This window comes from Salvelinus alpinus, chromosome 35, assembly GCF_045679555.1.
Source record: "Salvelinus alpinus chromosome 35, SLU_Salpinus.1, whole genome shotgun sequence".
Taxonomy (NCBI): Eukaryota; Metazoa; Chordata; class Actinopteri; order Salmoniformes; family Salmonidae; genus Salvelinus; species Salvelinus alpinus.
In genome coordinates this window covers 10,820,354-10,838,804 of record NC_092120.1, presented here as the reverse complement: position 1 = coordinate 10,838,804, position 18,451 = coordinate 10,820,354, and the positions used below count along the sequence as shown (strand labels likewise).

Below are 18,451 nucleotides of genomic sequence, written 5' to 3'. Positions count from 1 at the left end.
TAGCCAAATGCCACCTCATGGATGTATGGTTGTGTGTGTGATGGAAGGGGGCAGGGACTAACTGGATAGAATTCTGCTCTGAGTAACAACTTCCACTGGTAGAGGGTGTAGAGTCAAGTAAAAGGGAGGGAGAGTGTAAGTGTATGAATGGGGGAGGAAGAGCACCCAACCAGCACAGAGGCATAGGATAGGAGAGGAGAAATGAGGGGAGAAAAGGGGGGTTAGAGAGGGAGAAACAGATAGAGGGACAACATACACAGCTTGAGAGAAGATGGGAGCCTCGTCGTTGGTATTGGCCATTCTGAACCGGATGGAGGCGGTCCCGGTGCGGGGTGGAGTCCCGTTGTCCACGACGACCACCACAAACTCATACATGTGATTGGGCCGCTCGTAGTCCAACCGTTGGCTGGGGCTGACCACGCCCCTGGAAGAGATGGCAAAGTCGGGACTCTGGATGAAGTAGGAGAGCTCTGAGTTGAGCCCCGTGTCACAGTCCCTCGCTAGAACTAGAGAGGAAGACAGGGGGAAGACAGGAGGAAGACAGGAGGAAGAGAAGAGGAAGACAGGAGGAAGACAGGAGGAAGAGAGGAGAAAGACAGGAGGAAGACAGGGGGAAGAGAGGAGGAAGACAGGAGGAAGAGAGGAGGAAGACAGCAGGAAGACAGGAAGAAGACAGGAGGAAGACAGGAAGAAGAGAGGAGGAAGACAGCAGGAAGAGAGGAGAAAGACAGGAGGAAGACAGGGGGAAGACAGGAGGAAGACAGGAGGAAGACAGGAAGAGGAGAGGAGAAAGACAGGAGGAAGAGAGGAGGAAGACAGGAAGACAGGAGGAAGAGAGGAGGAAGACAGGAAGACAGGAGGAAGAGAGGAGAAAGACAGGAGGAAGACAGGAGGAAGACAAGAGGAAGAAAGGAGGAAGAGATGAGGAAGACAGGAGGAAGACAGGAGGAAGAGAGGAGGAAGAGAGGAGGAAGACAGGAGGAAGACAGGAGAAAGACAGGAGGAAGACAGGAAGACAGGAGGAAGAGAGGAGAAAGACAGGAGGAAGACAGGAGGCAGACAGGAAGACAGGAGGAAGAGAGGAGAAAGACAGGAGGAAGACAGGAAGAAAGACAGGAAGAAGACAGGAGGAAGAGAGGAGAAAGACAGGAGGAAGACAGGAGGCAGACAGGAAGACAGGAGGAAGAGAGGAAAAAGACAGGAGGAAGACAGGAAGAAAGACAGGAAGAAGACAGGAGGAAGAGAAGAGAAAGACAGGAGGCAGACAGGAAGACAGGAGGAAGAGAGGAGGAAGACAGGAGGAAGACAGGAGAAAGACAGGAGGAAGACAGGAGGAAGACAGGAAGAAAGACAGGAGGAAGACAGGGGGAAGACAGGAGGAAGACAGGAGAAAGACAGGAGGAAGACAGGAGAAAGACAGGAGAAAGACAGGAGGAAGACAGGAGGAAGACAGGAGGAAGAGAGGAGGAAGACAGGAAGAAGACAGCAGAAATACATTAGGAAGAGTCATTATCTTTATAATCAGCTTGTACACATTGTAAATCATTGTTCCAGTTTGGCAAAGAAGGAAATTACCAACAGAAATACTCAGTGGCCAATGTGAGTGTATGTCTGTATACACACACACACACACACACACACACACACACACACACACACACACACACACACACACACACACACACACACACACACACACACACACACACACACACACACACACACACACACACACACACACACACACACACACACACACACTATTTGGTAATCATTTATCTGGTAGTCTGTGTGTGTAGCCTTACATTTTACATTTTTCACATCTTTGTCATTTAACAGATGCTCTTATCCAGAGTGACATACATTAGTCTTAGCGACTTAAAGTAGTCTTCCACCCTTCCTTGTCCCCCCTTCCCTCCCCCTTCCCAGCTCCTTGCCATTGTACAGTAGGTGAATTTAAGCCGTCTGTGGTGTTAAAAGAGACATAATGGAGGCCAGTGGTGTATGAAGTGTGTGTGATAACACCAGCTGTACTGTAGACCTACTGTATGTACTGAGTACTGGCTAGTGTTAGACTGGAGTCATGCTGCTGACAGGCCCACATCAAACAGTCCAACTTCAAGAAGGCTTTGCTGTCATTAGCCAAAGAGCCAGAGCCCAGTTGTAATGAATTAGCCCTCAGGGCGAGAGAGAGCGTGTGTTCCACACACAGACACAGACAGGTGTGTGTTAATGTACACACGTGCATGTAGAAATGCTCACGCCCACGTGTACACAGAATGACGCAAATGAGCAGTTGTATACTGGCTGACTCACTGCTTCTCTTCCATCTCTCATCATTCCATCATCTCTTTCTACTTCTCCCTCTTCCTCCCTCTATCCCATTAGCTCTCTCACTCACACATGAACCTGTTGCAGGGGGGGATGTGTTCGAGCGAGAGAGAGTGTGTGTATGTGTGTGTTCATGTGTGTGTGTGTGTGTCTGTTCATGTGTGTATGTGTGTGTTTGTGTGTGTGTGTGTTCATGTGTGTAAGAGAAGGGGAGCTTAAGGCCAGGATTGAAACAGAAGGTTCATTAAATATACACAGACTAATATAATATATCTTCAGGCTACCTATTAGCATTTTTAATGCATAGGCAGGAGTATTGGAGTTGCAGCGGTAGCTAAATTAAACATAGGAATATGGGGAGAGGCTAGGCGAGCGATTCTGGCTAGCTGAGGTGTTTGTGTGTGTGTGTGTGTGTGGGGTGGGTGGGAGGGGTTAGTTTGTTCGCCTCCCTACTCTGCTAAATCCTTCCTGGGACATTTCGGCTAGATAATTGGAGAGGCAGATTTCCCCGTCACTCACTGCTAGCTTCCATTAAAAACCAAGGCCCAATTTATAGACTAATCCTGACTTAAGGTAAACAACAATAATCATCCCTCTCTCTATATTTCTCTCTCTCTATCCTTGTCTCTTTCTCCTGACTCTCTCTCTCTTTCCCTCATGCTCGCCTCTTTCTCCGTTTTCGGAAACCAAACCATCCATTCTAACTTTTGAAATCAAACCATCCATTCTAACTTTTGAAATCAAACCATCCATTCTAACTTTTGAAACCAAACTATCCATTCTAACTTTTGAAACCAAACCATCCATTCTAACTTTTGAAATCAAACTAGCCATTCTAAAGCTTGAAATCAAACTATTCATTCTACACGCACACGCGTGCTCTGCATGCAGGGGGAGTCTCCATTGCGTGAGTGAGTGACAGGCGTGTCTGTCGACGTGACAATATGCAAAAAAGCTGCATATTCACCATAATTAAATTTTCATAAGCAGATGCACAGACACACAGAGACAATGACACAGACACACACAGACACACAGACACACACAGCCGGGCCCATGCCAACGTGTGCATCTGCTTCAGAAAGCATGCCGCGGCCACTAGATCATCCTGTCTTACTCTCTCGTTCTCTCGTTTCTTTTTGTCTCTGTATTTTCTCCATCCCGCGCTAAAGCCGAGTGGCTTTAGCTGAGAACAAAGACAGAATTAAAGGCTGGTAAGCAATTCAGCCATTCTCTTCTCTCTGGCTCACACACACACACACACACACACACACACACACACACACACACACACACACACACACACACACACACACACACACACACACACACACACACACACACACACACACACACACACACACACAGACTTGAAAAATGGGTTGTCTTCTTCTTTCCCTCCTCTCCTCATGGCTTAGTGGGGGAAGACTGCTCAATCACTCCCAGGGAGGCTAGCTGTTAGCCTGCTGGCCATTAGCATTGACAATTTGATCCCTGAACCTAATGCAGTGTGACAAGCAGCAAAACAAACCTCGTTGTCGGTCTCGCATTTAACGTGTGGCGTGTGCAATAGAGTTGAGGTCACATAGAATGGGACAAAGATGCATGCACTGACATGGTAGCACACTGACTGAACATACCTGTGCATGAACGGCACAAAGCACACGCTCGTCTATCTAACCTCCCAAAGGGTTGTCCACTCCTCTCTTCCCTTCCCTCCCTCTATAAAATAGTTGCCGGTGGTTAAACCGTTGGCACATAGTCATCCATTGTGAGTGGGCGTAAAACCCTTTCAATTACTGTGATAGGATCAGGTCTGGGACAGGCAGGGTGATAAGAGCAGCCCATTCCATTATGGCCAGCCTTTAGTAGAGGTCACCCTCTCCTCAACCCTCAGGGTGTCTGTCCACTAACCAAGCCTGGCTATCAACATCTCACACAGAGGGCAGCACCCACTGTCTGTCTGTCTGTCTGTCTGTCTGTCTGTCTGTCTGTCTGTCTGTCTGTCTGTCTGTCTGTCTGTCTGTCTGTCTGTCTGTCTGTCTGTCTGTCTGTCTGTCTGTCTGTCTTTTATGTATTGTTACTGTCTGTCTGTTACTATCTGTCTGTCTGTCTGTTACTATCTGTCTGTCTGTCTGTCTGTCTGTCTGTCTGTCTGTCTGTCTGTCTGTCTGTCTGTCTGTCTGTCTGTCTGTTACTGTCTGTCTGTCTGTTACTGTCTGTCTGTCTGTTACTGTCTGTCTGTCTGTCTGTCTGTCTGTCTGTCTGTCTGTCTGTCTGTCTGTCTGTCTGTCTGTCTGTCTGTCTGTCTGTCTGTCTGTCTGTTACTGTCTGTCTGTCTGTCTGTCTGTCTGTCTGTCTGTCTGTCTGTTACAGCGCCTTCGGAAAGTATTCAGACCCCTTGACTTTTTCCACATTTTGTTACATTACAGCGATATTCTAAAATTGATTTAAAAAATGATAATCCTCAGCAATACACACACAATTCCCCATAATGACAAAGTGAAAACTTTTTCAATTTTTTTTGCAAATGTATTCAAATTAAAAAACAGAAACACCTTATTTACACAAGTATTCAGCCCCTTTGCTATGAGACTCGAAATTGAGCTCAGGCGCATCCTGTTTCCATTGATCATCCTTGAGATGTTTCTAAAACTTGATTGGAGTCGATCTGTGGTAAATTCAATTGATTGGACATGATTTGGAAAGGTACACACCTGTCTATATAAGATCCCACAGTTGACCGGGAATGTCAGAGCAAAAACCAAGCCATGAGGTCGAAGGAATTGTCTGTAGAGCTCCGAGACAGGATTGTGTTGAGGCACAGATCTGGGGAAGGGTACCAACACATTTCTTAAGCATTGAAGGTCCCCAAGAACACAGTGGCCTCCATCATTCTTAAACGGAAGACGTTTGGAACCACCAAAACTCTTCCTAGAGCTGGCTGCCCGGCCAAACTGAGCATTCGGGGGAGAAGGGCCTTGGTCAGAGAGGTGACCAAGAACCCAATCATCACTCTGACAGAGCTCTAGAGTTCCTCTGTGGAGATGGGAGAACCTTCCAGAAAGACAACTATCTCTGCAGCACTCCACCAATCAGGCCTTTATGGTAGAGTGACCAGACGGAAGCCACTCCTCAGTAAAAGGCACATGACAGCCCGCTGGGAGTTTGCCAAAAGGCACCTAAAGACTCTCAGACCATGAGAAATAAGATTCTCTGGTCTGATGAAACCAAGATTGAACTCTTTGGCCTGAATGCCAAGCGTCACGTCTGGAGGAAACCTGGCACCATCCCTATGGTGAAACATGGTGGTGGCAGCATCATGCTGTGGGGATGTTTTCCAGCGCCAGGAACTGGGAGACTAGTTAGGATCGAGGCAAAGAGGAACGGAGCAACGTACAGAGAGATCCTTGGTGAAAACCTGCTCCAGAGCGCTCAGGACCTCAGACTGGGGCGAAGGTTCACCTTCCAACTGGACAACGACCCTAAGCACACAGCCAAAATAATGCAGGAGTGGCTTTGGGACAAGCCTCTGAACGTCTTTGAGTGGCCCAGCCAGAGCCCGGACTTGAACACAATCAAACATCTCTGGAGAGATCTGAAAATAGCTGTGCAGTAACGCTCCCCATCCAACCTGACAGAGCTTGAGAGGATCTGCAGAAAAGAATGGGAGAAACTCCCCAAATACAGGTGTGCCAAGCTTGTAGCGTCATTCCCAAGAAGACTCGATGCTGTAATCGCTGCCAAAGGTGCTTCAACAAAGTACTACGTAAAGGGTCTGAATACTTATGTAAATGTCTATAAAGGTTTTTTTTCTTTGTCATTATGGGGTATCGTGTGTAGATTGATGAGGGAAAAAAACGATTATATAAATTTTAGAATATCGCTGTAATGTTGCAAAATGTGGAAAGAGTCAAGGGGTCTGAATACTTTCTGAAGGCACTGTATATACTGTTACTGTATGTGCTGTCTGTCTGTTATGTACTGTCTGTTTGTCTATCTGTCTGTCTGTTATGTACTGTCTGTTTGTCTATCTGTCTGTCTGTTATGTACTGTCTGTCTGTCTGTCTGTCTGTCTGTCTGTCTGTCTGTCTGTCTGTCTGTCTGTCTGTCTGTCTCTACGTATGTTATGGACTTTATGTCCTCCACTGATGCCTCACCTTGTAGCAGTGACGTTCCAGGCGCCGTGGCTTCTTGAATGTTATCCCGGCTGTAAATGGAATGGAGGAATTCTGGAGTGCAGTCATTCTCATCTGTGATGTGAACCACCACCTATAGGGAAGGACAGAGGAGAAAGGGTTAACTTGGATCGGCGATCGGGGGGAGTCTGTGGGAGTTCTTCTTTGTGTGAAGCTTTCAGATGACAGTCATTTACACAATATGTGATTGTGTATGTGAGTGTAAGTGTTTGTGTGTATTTGTGTTTTCTCGGGCGTGCTGGCTGGGTTAATATAAATGAGTGCGTGGGAGAACGAGAACCCAGTGGTAGTCAGGCACAGCTGCAGCCCATCCCTCTGAGCTGCTCCCCGGCCAAGCGGAACGCACATCACACACACGCGCACGCACCTATACACACACACTCACTCTTACAGATGCATGCACACACATTTACACTGAATCTCTGTGCACACACACATCATTTTTTTTATAGCTGTAAATATGACAGTCCTGAGGCGTAAGGAAGAGAGAGAGATCCAAAGGAGAGAGAGATCATTAATGGGGAAGCGAAAGAGAGAAAGGAAAGGAAGATAGCGACAAAGGGAAAGAAAGAGGGGGGGTAGAAAGAGGAAAAGATAGATAATGATAGGGCAGGATGGTGGTAGAGATTGAGTTAGAGAGATAGGTAGGGAAAGAGAGTGAGAGAGGTAAAGAGTGGCGGGGTAGTCCAGAGGTTCCCTGAGCAGTGTTAGTCATGCTGGATCCTCCCCCTCCAGTCTCCCACATGGGGGTGTTATCTCTGGGGACCAGCCGTGCCAGGGGGGAGACTGCTGCTCCCCAGGGGAGAGAGGGGGAGATAGGTGGGCACACAGAGCAGCAATGACAGAGAGGGGGCTGGAGAAGCCAGCGTGGGTCCCAGCATGGAACCATGACACACTCAACACACTGACATCAACTCCCACACTGTCAGTCTGAAATGAAGGAACTAACACAAACTTCATTGGAACTTTGAGAAAATGCAAAAACTGCAACACCATATTTGGCAAACCTTCAAAATCTGAAACAAATTTAAGTCCTTTTTCTGTACTTATTTTTGTGATATCCAATTGGTAGTTACAGTCTTGTCCCGTCGCTGCAACTCCCGTACAGAGAGGCGAAGGTCGAGAGCCATGTGTCCTCCGAAACACAACCCTGGCCGAACTGCTTCTTGACACACTGCTCGCTTAACCCGGGAAGCCAGCCGCACCAATGTGTCGGAGGAAACACCATCCAGCTGATGACCGAAGTCAGCTTGCAGGTGCCGGGCTCGCCACAAAGAGTCACTAGAGCGTGATGGGACAAGGAAATCCAGGCAGGCCAAACCCCCCCTAACCCGGATGACTCTGGGCCAATTGTGCACTACCTCATGGTTCTCCCAGTCACGGCTGGCTGTGACGCAGCCTGGGATCGAACTCGGATCTGTATTTTTATTTTTATTTAACCTTTATTTAACTAGGCAAGTCAGTTAAGAACAAAGTATTATTATACAATGATGGCCTACCCCGGCCAAACCCTCCTCTAACCCGGACGATGCTGGGCCAATTCTGCGCCGCCCTATGGTACTCCCGATCACAACCGGTTGTGATACAGCCCGGGATCAAACCAGGGTCTGTAGTGATGCCTCTAGCACTGAGATGCAGTGCCTTAGACCGCTGCGCCACTCGGGAGGCCACAAATTGAAATCCAAACTTGATGTCAATGCGAGACTAAGTGAAAATTCAACTTATGTGGAAGTTAGGATTCGCCCCAAAGACAACAATAACTCCAAACTCCAAACAATAAGGTTAAGCTTGGCATCGATAGACTGAGACAAAATGTCTGACTCTTCCCCTAGTGCATCAATTCAATCAGACTGATTTAAAACAGAGAGCTGTCCATTCTAGCCACTATGTCTACGTTCTAACCTGTGGGTAACACTATGAAGCCCTCCCTCTCTCCACTCCTCCAAACCCGGCAGACTGGATCCCCCTCTCACTCATACCTAATCACCAGCACACCCTGGGCATCCCAATCCCTGTTAGAAAAACACCCTGTCTGTTAAGACCCTCTTGGAGAGCCGCCGCACACTGTGCTAATGACCAACAGGAGCCTGGTCTGATACTGCTGCCATACTGTTTGTGTGTGTTTGTGTGTGTGTGTGTGTGTGTGTGTGTGTGTGTGTGTGTGTGTGTGTGTGTGTGTGTGTGTGTGTGTGTGTGTGTGTGTGTGTGTGTGTGTGTGTGTGTGTGTGTGTGTGTGTGTGTGTGTGTGTGTGTGTGTGTGTGTGTGTGTGTGTGTGTGTGCGTGCGTGTGCATGTGCGTGTGCGTGTGTGTGTGTGCGTGGCAGAGAGTGAGAGTATTAGTGATAATAAGAGCTAGTACAAGTGCTTAAGGAAGATTAGGAGGAGAAGCTGGGAGCAGAGAGAGATGGGGAGGAGAGAGGGAGAGAGACATGGAACTCTATGGGATGCCTGCTCCTCTTCATACCCTTACCCCATGATAGCAGAGAGAGACAGAGTGAGAGGAAAGACACAAAGAGAGGGAGAGAGACCAAATGGATGGAGGTCTTCACCACAGATGGTGTGAGTTTTGAGGGAGGTGACCATGACTGGTGCCCAGCTTATTGCCAGATTGCGGAGCCTGTTTATGTTGGTGTGTGTTGTGTCTGTACGTGTGCATTGTTACATCTGTGTTTAATGTGTACATGCAACAGTTTCTGTGTTTGTCTATTCGCGTTGTACATGTTTGTTTGTTTGTGTGTGTGTGGTGTGGTTCCTCTATGTCTGGCACACGTTGGCCACATGGTCCTGTCTGGTTGCCAGGCACACGTTGGCCACAGGGTCCTGTCTGGTTGCCAGGCACACGTTGGCCACAGGGTCCTGCCTGGTTGCCAGGCACACGTTGGCCACAGGGTCCTGTCTGGTTGCCAGACACACGTTGGCCACAGGGTCCTGCCTGGTTGCCAGGCACACGTTGGCCACAGGGTCCTGTCTGGTTGCCAGACACACGTTGGCCACAGGGTCCTGTCTGGTTGCCAGACACACGTTGGCCACAGGGTCCTACTGGTTGCCAGGCACACGTTGGCCACAGGGTCCTGCCTGGTTGCCAGACACACGTTGGCCACAGTGTCCTGTCTGGTTGCCAGGCACACGTTGGCCACAGGGTCCTGTCTGGTTGCCAGGCACACGTTGGCCACAGGGTCCTGCCTGGTTGCAAGGCACACGTTGGCCACAGGGTCTTGCCTGGTTGCCAGGCACACGTTGGCCACAGGGTCCTGCCTGGTTGCCAGGCACACGTTGGCCACAGGGTCCTGCCTGGTTGCCAGGCACACATTGGCCACAGGGTCCTGTCTGGTTGCCAGGCACACGTTGGCCACAGGGTCCTGCCTGGTTGCCAGGCACACGTTGGTCACAGGGTCCATTATGTGACCATGGCTGACTCTCCATACTGTTGTTCTCCATTATGTGACCATGGCTGACTCCATACTGTTGTTCTCCATTATGTGACCATGGCTGACTCCATACTGTTGTTCTCCATTATGTGACCATGGCTGACTCTCCATACTGTTGTTCTCCATTATGTGACCATGGCTGACTCTCCATACTGTAGTTCTCCATTATGTGACCATGGCTGACTCTCCATACTGTTGTTCTCCATTATGTGACCATGGCTGACTCTCCGTACTGTTGTTCTCCATTATGTGACCATGGCTGACTCTCCATACTGTTGTTCTCCATTATGTGACCATGGCTGACTCCATACTGTTGTTCTCCATTATGTGACCATGGCTGACTCTCCATACTGTTGTTCTCCATTATGTGACCATGGCTGACTCCATACTGTTGTTCTCCATTATGTGACCATGGCTGGCTCTCCATACTGTTGTTCTCCATTATGTGACCATGGCTGACTCTCCATACTGTTGTTCTCCATTATGTGACCATGGCTGACTCTCCATACTGTTGTTCTCCATTATGTGACCATGGCTGACTCTCCATACTGTTGTTCTCCATTATGTGACCATGGCTGACTCTCCATACTGTTGTTCTCCATTATGTGACCATGGCTGACTCTCCATACTGTTGTTCTCCATTATGTGACCATGGCTGACTCTCCATACTGTTGTTCTCCATTATGTGACCATGGCTGACTCTCCATACTGTTGTTCTCCATTATGTGACCATGGCTGACTCTCCATACTGTTGTTCTCCATTATGTGACCATGGCTGACTCCATACTGTTGTTCTCCATTATGTGACCATGGCTGACTCTCCATACTGTTGTTCTCCATTATGTGACCATGGCTGACTCTCCATACTGTTGTTCTCCATTATGTGACCATGGCTGGCTCTCCATACTGTTGTTCTCCATTATGTGACCATGGCTGACTCTCCATACTGTTGTTCTCCATTATGTGACCATGGCTGACTCCATACTGTTGTTCTCCATTATGTGACCATGGCTGACTCTCCATACTGTTGTTCTCCATTATGTGACCATGGCTGACTCTCCGTACTGTTGTTCTCCATTATGTGACCATGGCTGACTCTCCATACTGTTGTTCTCCATTATGTGACCATGGCTGACTCTCCATACTGTTGTTCTCCATTATGTGACCATGGCTGACTCCATACTGTTGTTCTCCATTATGTGACCATGGCTGACTCTCCATACTGTTGTTCTCCATTATGTGACCATGGCTGACTCTCCGTACTGTTGTTCTCCATTATGTGACCATGGCTGACTCTCCATACTGTTGTTCTCCATTATGTGACCATGGCTGACTCTCCATACTGTTGTTCTCCATTATGTGACCATGGCTGACTCCATACTGTTGTTCTCCATTATGTGATCATGGCTGACTCTCCATACTGTTGTTCTCCATTATGTGACCATGGCTGACTCTCCATACTGTTGTTCTCCATTATGTGACCATGGCTGACTCTCCAGACTGTTGTTCTCCATTATGTGACCATGGCTGACTCCATACTGTTGTTCTCCATTATGTGACCATGGCTGACTCTCCATACTGTTGTTCTCCATTATGTGACCATGGCTGACTCCATACTGTTGTTCTCCATTATGTGACCATGGCTGGCTCTCCATACTGTTGTTCTCCATTATGTGACCATGGCTGACTCTCCATACTGTTGTTCTCCATTATGTGACCATGGCTGACTCTCCATACTGTTGTTCTCCATTATGTGACCATGGCTGACTCTCCATACTGTTGTTCTCCATTATGTGACCATGGCCGACTCTCCATACTGTTGTTCTCCATTATGTGACCATGGCCGACTCTCCATACTGTTGTTCTCCATTATGTGACCATGGCTGACTCTCCATACTGTTGTTCTCCATTATGTGACCATGGCTGACTCCATACTGTTGTTCTCCATTATGTGATCATGGCTGACTCTCCGTACTGTTGTTCTCCATTATGTGACCATGGCTGACTCTCCATACTGTTGTTCTCCATTATGTGACCATGGCTGACTCTCCATACTGTTGTTCTCCATTATGTGACCATGGCTGACTCTCCATACTGTTGTTCTCCATTATGTGACCATGGCTGACTCCATACTGTAGTTCTCCATTATGTGACCATGGCTGACTCTCCATACTGTTGTTCTCCATTATGTGACCATGGCTGACTCTCCATACTGTTGTTCTCCATTATGTGACCATGGCTGACTCTCCATACTGTTGTTCTCCATTATGTGACCATGGCTGACTCCATACTGTTGTTCTCCATTATGTGACCATGGCTGACTCTCCATACTGTTGTTCTCCATTATGTGACCATGGCTGACTCCATACTGTTGTTCTCCATTATGTGACCATGGCTGACTCTCCATACTGTTGTTCTCCATTATGTGACCATGGCTGACTCTCCATACTGTTGTTCTCCATTATGTGACCATGGCTGACTCTCCATACTGTTGTTCTCCATTATGTGACCATGGCCGACTCTCCATACTGTTGTTCTCCATTATGTGACCATGGCTGACTCTCCATACTGTTGTTCTCCATTATGTGACCATGGCTGACTCTCCATACTGTTGTTCTCCATTATGTGACCATGGCTGGCTCTACATACTGTTGTTCTCCATTATGTGACCATGGCTGACTCTCCATACTGTTGTTCTCCATTATGTGACCATGGCTGACTCCATACTGTTGTTCTCCATTATGTGACCATGGCTGACTCTCCATACTGTTGTTCTCCATTATGTGACCATGGCTGACTCTCCGTACTGTTGTTCTCCATTATGTGACCATGGCTGACTCTCCATACTGTTGTTCTCCATTATGTGACCATGGCTGACTCTCCATACTGTTGTTCTCCATTATGTGACCATGGCTGACTCCATACTGTTGTTCTCCATTATGTGACCATGGCTGACTCTCCATACTGTTGTTCTCCATTATGTGACCATGGCTGACTCTCCATGCTGTTGTTCTCCATTATGTGACCATGGCTGACTCTCCATACTGTTGTTCTCCATTATGTGACCATGGCCGACTCTCCATACTGTTGTTCTCCATTATGTGACCATGGCTGACTCTCCATACTGTTGTTCTCCATTATGTGACCATGGCCGACTCTCCATACTGTTGTTCTCCATTATGTGACCATGGCTGACTCTCCATACTGTTGTTCTCCATTATGTGACCATGGCTGACTCTCCATACTGTTGTTCTCCATTATGTGACCATGGCTGGCTCTACATACTGTTGTTCTCCATTATGTGACCATGGCTGACTCTCCATACTGTTGTTCTCCATTATGTGACCATGGCTGACTCCATACTGTTGTTCTCCATTATGTGACCATGGCTGACTCTCCATACTGTTGTTCTCCATTATGTGACCATGGCTGACTCTCCGTACTGTTGTTCTCCATTATGTGACCATGGCTGACTCTCCATACTGTTGTTCTCCATTATGTGACCATGGCTGACTCTCCATACTGTTGTTCTCCATTATGTGACCATGGCTGACTCCATACTGTTGTTCTCCATTATGTGACCATGGCTGACTCTCCATACTGTTGTTCTCCATTATGTGACCATGGCTGACTCTCCGTACTGTTGTTCTCCATTATGTGACCATGGCTGACTCTCCATACTGTTGTTCTCCATTATGTGACCATGGCTGACTCCATACTGTTGTTCTCCATTATGTGACCATGGCTGACTCTCCATACTGTTGTTCTCCATTATGTGACCATGGCTGACTCCATACTGTTGTTCTCCATTATGTGACCATGGCTGGCTCTCCATACTGTTGTTCTCCATTATGTGACCATGGCTGACTCTCCATACTGTTGTTCTCCATTATGTGACCATGGCTGACTCCATACTGTTGTTCTCCATTATGTGACCATGGCTGACTCTCCATACTGTTGTTCTCCATTATGTGACCATGGCTGACTCCATACTGTTGTTCTCCATTATGTGATCATGGCTGACTCTCCATACTGTTGTTCTCCATTATGTGACCATGGCTGACTCTCCATACTGTTGTTCTCCATTATGTGACCATGGCTGACTCTCCATACTGTTGTTCTCCATTATGTGACCATGGCTGACTCCATACTGTTGTTCTCCATTATGTGACCATGGCTGACTCTCCATACTGTTGTTCTCCATTATGTGACCATGGCTGACTCTCCATACTGTTGTTCTCCATTATGTGACCATGGCTGGCTCTCCATACTGTTGTTCTCCATTATGTGACCATGGCTGACTCTCCATACTGTTGTTCTCCATTATGTGACCATGGCTGACTCCATACTGTTGTTCTCCATTATGTGACCATGGCTGACTCTCCATACTGTTGTTCTCCATTATGTGACCATGGCTGACTCTCCGTACTGTTGTTCTCCATTATGTGACCATGGCTGACTCTCCATACTGTTGTTCTCCATTATGTGACCATGGCTGACTCTCCATACTGTTGTTCTCCATTATGTGACCATGGCTGACTCCATACTGTTGTTCTCCATTATGTGACCATGGCTGACTCTCCATACTGTTGTTCTCCATTATGTGACCATGGCTGACTCTCCGTACTGTTGTTCTCCATTATGTGACCATGGCTGACTCTCCATACTGTTGTTCTCCATTATGTGACCATGGCTGACTCTCCATACTGTTGTTCTCCATTATGTGACCATGGCTGACTCCATACTGTTGTTCTCCATTATGTGATCATGGCTGACTCTCCATACTGTTGTTCTCCATTATGTGACCATGGCTGACTCTCCATACTGTTGTTCTCCATTATGTGACCATGGCTGACTCTCCATACTGTTGTTCTCCATTATGTGACCATGGCTGACTCCATACTGTTGTTCTCCATTATGTGACCATGGCTGACTCTCCATACTGTTGTTCTCCATTATGTGACCATGGCTGACTCCATACTGTTGTTCTCCATTATGTGACCATGGCTGACTCCCATACTGTTGTTCTCCATTATGTGACCATGGCTGACTCTCCATACTGTTGTTCTCCATTATGTGACCATGGCTGACTCCATACTGTTGTTCTCCATTATGTGACCATGGCTGACTCTCCATACTGTTGTTCTCCATTATGTGACCATGGCTGACTCTCCATACTGTTGTTCTCCATTATGTGACCATGGCTGACTCTCCATACTGTTGTTCTCCATTATGTGACCATGGCTGACTCTCCATACTGTTGTTCTCCATTATGTGACCATGGCTGACTCCATACTGTTGTTCTCCATTATGTGACCATGGCTGACTCTCCATACTGTTGTTCTCCATTATGTGACCATGGCTGACTCTCCATACTGTTGTTCTCCATTATGTGACCATGGCTGACTCTCCATACTGTTGTTCTCCATTATGTGACCATGACTGACTCTCCATACTGTTGTTCTCCATTATGTGACCATGGCTGACTCCATACTGTTGTTCTCCATTATGTGACCATGGCTGACTCTCCATACTGTTGTTCTCCATTATGTGACCATGGCTGGCTCTCCATACTGTTGTTCTCCATTATGTGACCATGGCTGACTCTCCATACTGTTGTTCTCCATTATGTGACCATGGCTGACTCCATACTGTTGTTCTCCATTATGTGACCATGGCTGGCTCTCCATACTGTTGTTCTCCATTATGTGACCATGGCTGACTCCATACTGTTGTTCTCCATTATGTGACCATGGCTGGCTCTCCATACTGTTGTTCTCCATTATGTGACCATGGCTGACTCCATACTGTTGTTCTCCATTATGTGATCATGGCTGACTCTCCGTACTGTTGTTCTCCATTATGTGACCATGGCTGACTCTCCATACTGTTGTTCTCCATTATGTGACCATGGCTGACTCTCCATACTGTTGTTCTCCATTATGTGACCATGGCTGACTCTCCATACTGTTGTTCTCCATTATGTGACCATGGCTGACTCTCCATACTGTTGTTCTCCATTATGTGACCATGGCTGACTCCATACTGTTGTTCTCCATTATGTGATCATGGCTGACTCTCCGTACTGTTGTTCTCCATTATGTGACCATGGCTGACTCTCCATACTGTTGTTCTCCATTATGTGACCACGGCCGGCTCTCCATACTGTTGTTCTCCATTATGTGACCATGGCTGACTCTCCATACTGTTGTTCTCCATTATGTGACCATGGCTGACTCCATACTGTTGTTCTCCATTATGTGATCATGGCTGACTCTCCGTACTGTTGTTCTCCATTATGTGACCATGGCTGACTCTCCATACTGTTGTTCTCCATTATGTGACCATGGCTGACTCTCCATACTGTTGTTCTCCATTATGTGACCATGGCTGACTCCATACTGTTGTTCTCCATTATGTGACCATGACTGACTCTCCATACTGTTGTTCTCCATTATGTGACCATGGCTGACTCTCCATACTGTTGTTCTCCATTATGTGACCATGGCCGACTCCATACTGTTGTTCTCCATTATGTGACCATGGCTGACTCTCCATACTGTTGTTCTCCATTATGTGACCATGGCTGACTCTCCATACTGTTGTTCTCCATTATGTGACCATGGCTGACTCCATACTGTTGTTCTCCATTATGTGACCATGGCTGACTCTCCATACTGTTGTTCTCCATTATGTGACCATGGCTGACTCTCCATACTGTTGTTCTCCATTATGTGACCATGGCTGTCTCTCCATACTGTTGTTCTCCATTATGTGACCATGGCTGACTCTCCATACTGTTGTTCTCCATTATGTGACCATGGCTGACTCTCCATACTGTTGTTCTCCATTATGTGACCATGGCTGACTCTCCATACTGTTGTTCTCCATTATGTGACCATGGCTGACTCCATACTGTTGTTCTCCATTATGTGACCATGGCTGACTCTCCATACTGTTGTTCTCCATTATGTGACCATGGCTGACTCTCCATACTGTTGTTCTCCATTATGTGACCATGGCTGACTCTCCATACTGTAGTTCTCCATTATGTGACCATGGCTGACTCCATACTGTTGTTCTCCATTATGTGACCATGGCTGACTCTCCATACTGTAGTTCTCCATTATGTGACCATGGCTGACTCTCCATACTGTTGTTCTCCATTATGTGACCATGGCTGACTCTCCATACTGTTGTTCTCCATTATGTGACCATGGCTGACTCTCCATACTGTTGTTCTCCATTATGTGACCATGGCTGACTCTCCATACTGTAGTTCTCCATTATGTGACCACGGCCGACTCTCCATACTGTTGTTCTCCATTATGTGACCATGGCTGACTCTCCATACTGTAGTTCTCCATTATGTGACCATGGCTGACTCTCCATACTGTTGTTCTCCATTATGTGACCATGGCTGACTCTCCATACTGTTGTTCTCCATTATGTGACCATGGCTGACTCTCCATACTGTTGTTCTCCATTATGTGACCATGGCCGACTCTCCATACTGTTGTTCTCCATTATGTGACCACGGCTGGCTCTCCATACTGTTGTTCTCCATTATGTGACCACGGCTGGCTCTCCATACTGTAGTTCTCCATTATGTGACCATGGCTGACTCTCCATACTGTTGTTCTCCATTATGTGACCATGGCCGACTCTCCATACTGTTGTTCTCCATTATGTGACCACGGCTGGCTCTCCATACTGTAGTTCTCCATTATGTGACCATGGCCGACTCTCCATACTGTTGTTCTCCATTATGTGACCATGGCTGACTCTCCATACTGTTGTTCTCCATTATGTGACCACGGCTGGCTCTCCATACTGTTGTTCTCCATTATGTGACCACGGCTGGGGAGCAGCATAGTGGGGCAGGTTGGACGTTCTCTACTGCAGCTGACCAGGGCTATAGTTGATGTTTCCTCAACTGGGTATATTCCTCATCAATACTACTCCAACGGAAAGTACACACGCACACACACACCTTCATAGCCACATGCACAGCTCATTCGAGTGAATTAGCCAAGCTGACTGGAGCGCGCCTAAGGGGAACTGGTGGATTCGTGAGGATGCCATTTGTGTGTATAAGCCAGCCATCTGGGTAGGAGCAGGTGTGTATAGAGGTGAGTGTGTACTATATATGTGTGACTGTGTGTGTGTATGCGTGCATGTGTGTATGTGTGTGTATAGTTGCGTGTGTACCTCTGCCACACCGCTGAGGCCTGTGTCTGGCTCGGAGGCCCTGACTTGCAGTGTGTGGAGTGTGTGTCCACTCTCAAAGTCCACTGTCCGGGTGAGGCTGACAGCTCCACTCTCCTGGTTGACACTGAACAGGTTGCCAGGGTTCACCAGCAGCATGTAGGACAGAGTCTTCCTCTGGAAGGAGATGGCCCCCACCATCGCCACACTGCAGGGGGAAACAGGACGGGATGTCATAAGGAGATACAGTATACAGGAAGTGATGTCATCGGGAGATGCATTAGA

General features: G+C 47.5%; 1 protein-coding gene across 1 annotated transcript in view; it reads right to left on the bottom strand.

The window, feature by feature from the left end:
• The window catches only part of LOC139564514 (neural-cadherin-like), a 125,016-nt gene that overhangs the window by 55,623 nt on the left and 50,942 nt on the right, over positions 1–18,451 (bottom strand). Inside the window, exons 4-6 of the mRNA XM_071384099.1 lie at positions 18,170–18,374; positions 6,492–6,603; positions 257–506 (exon numbers count right to left, since the gene is read on the bottom strand). Coding sequence (XP_071240200.1) covers positions 257–506; positions 6,492–6,603; positions 18,170–18,374 — 567 coding nt within the window. The remainder of the gene's footprint in view (positions 1–256; positions 507–6,491; positions 6,604–18,169; positions 18,375–18,451) is intronic.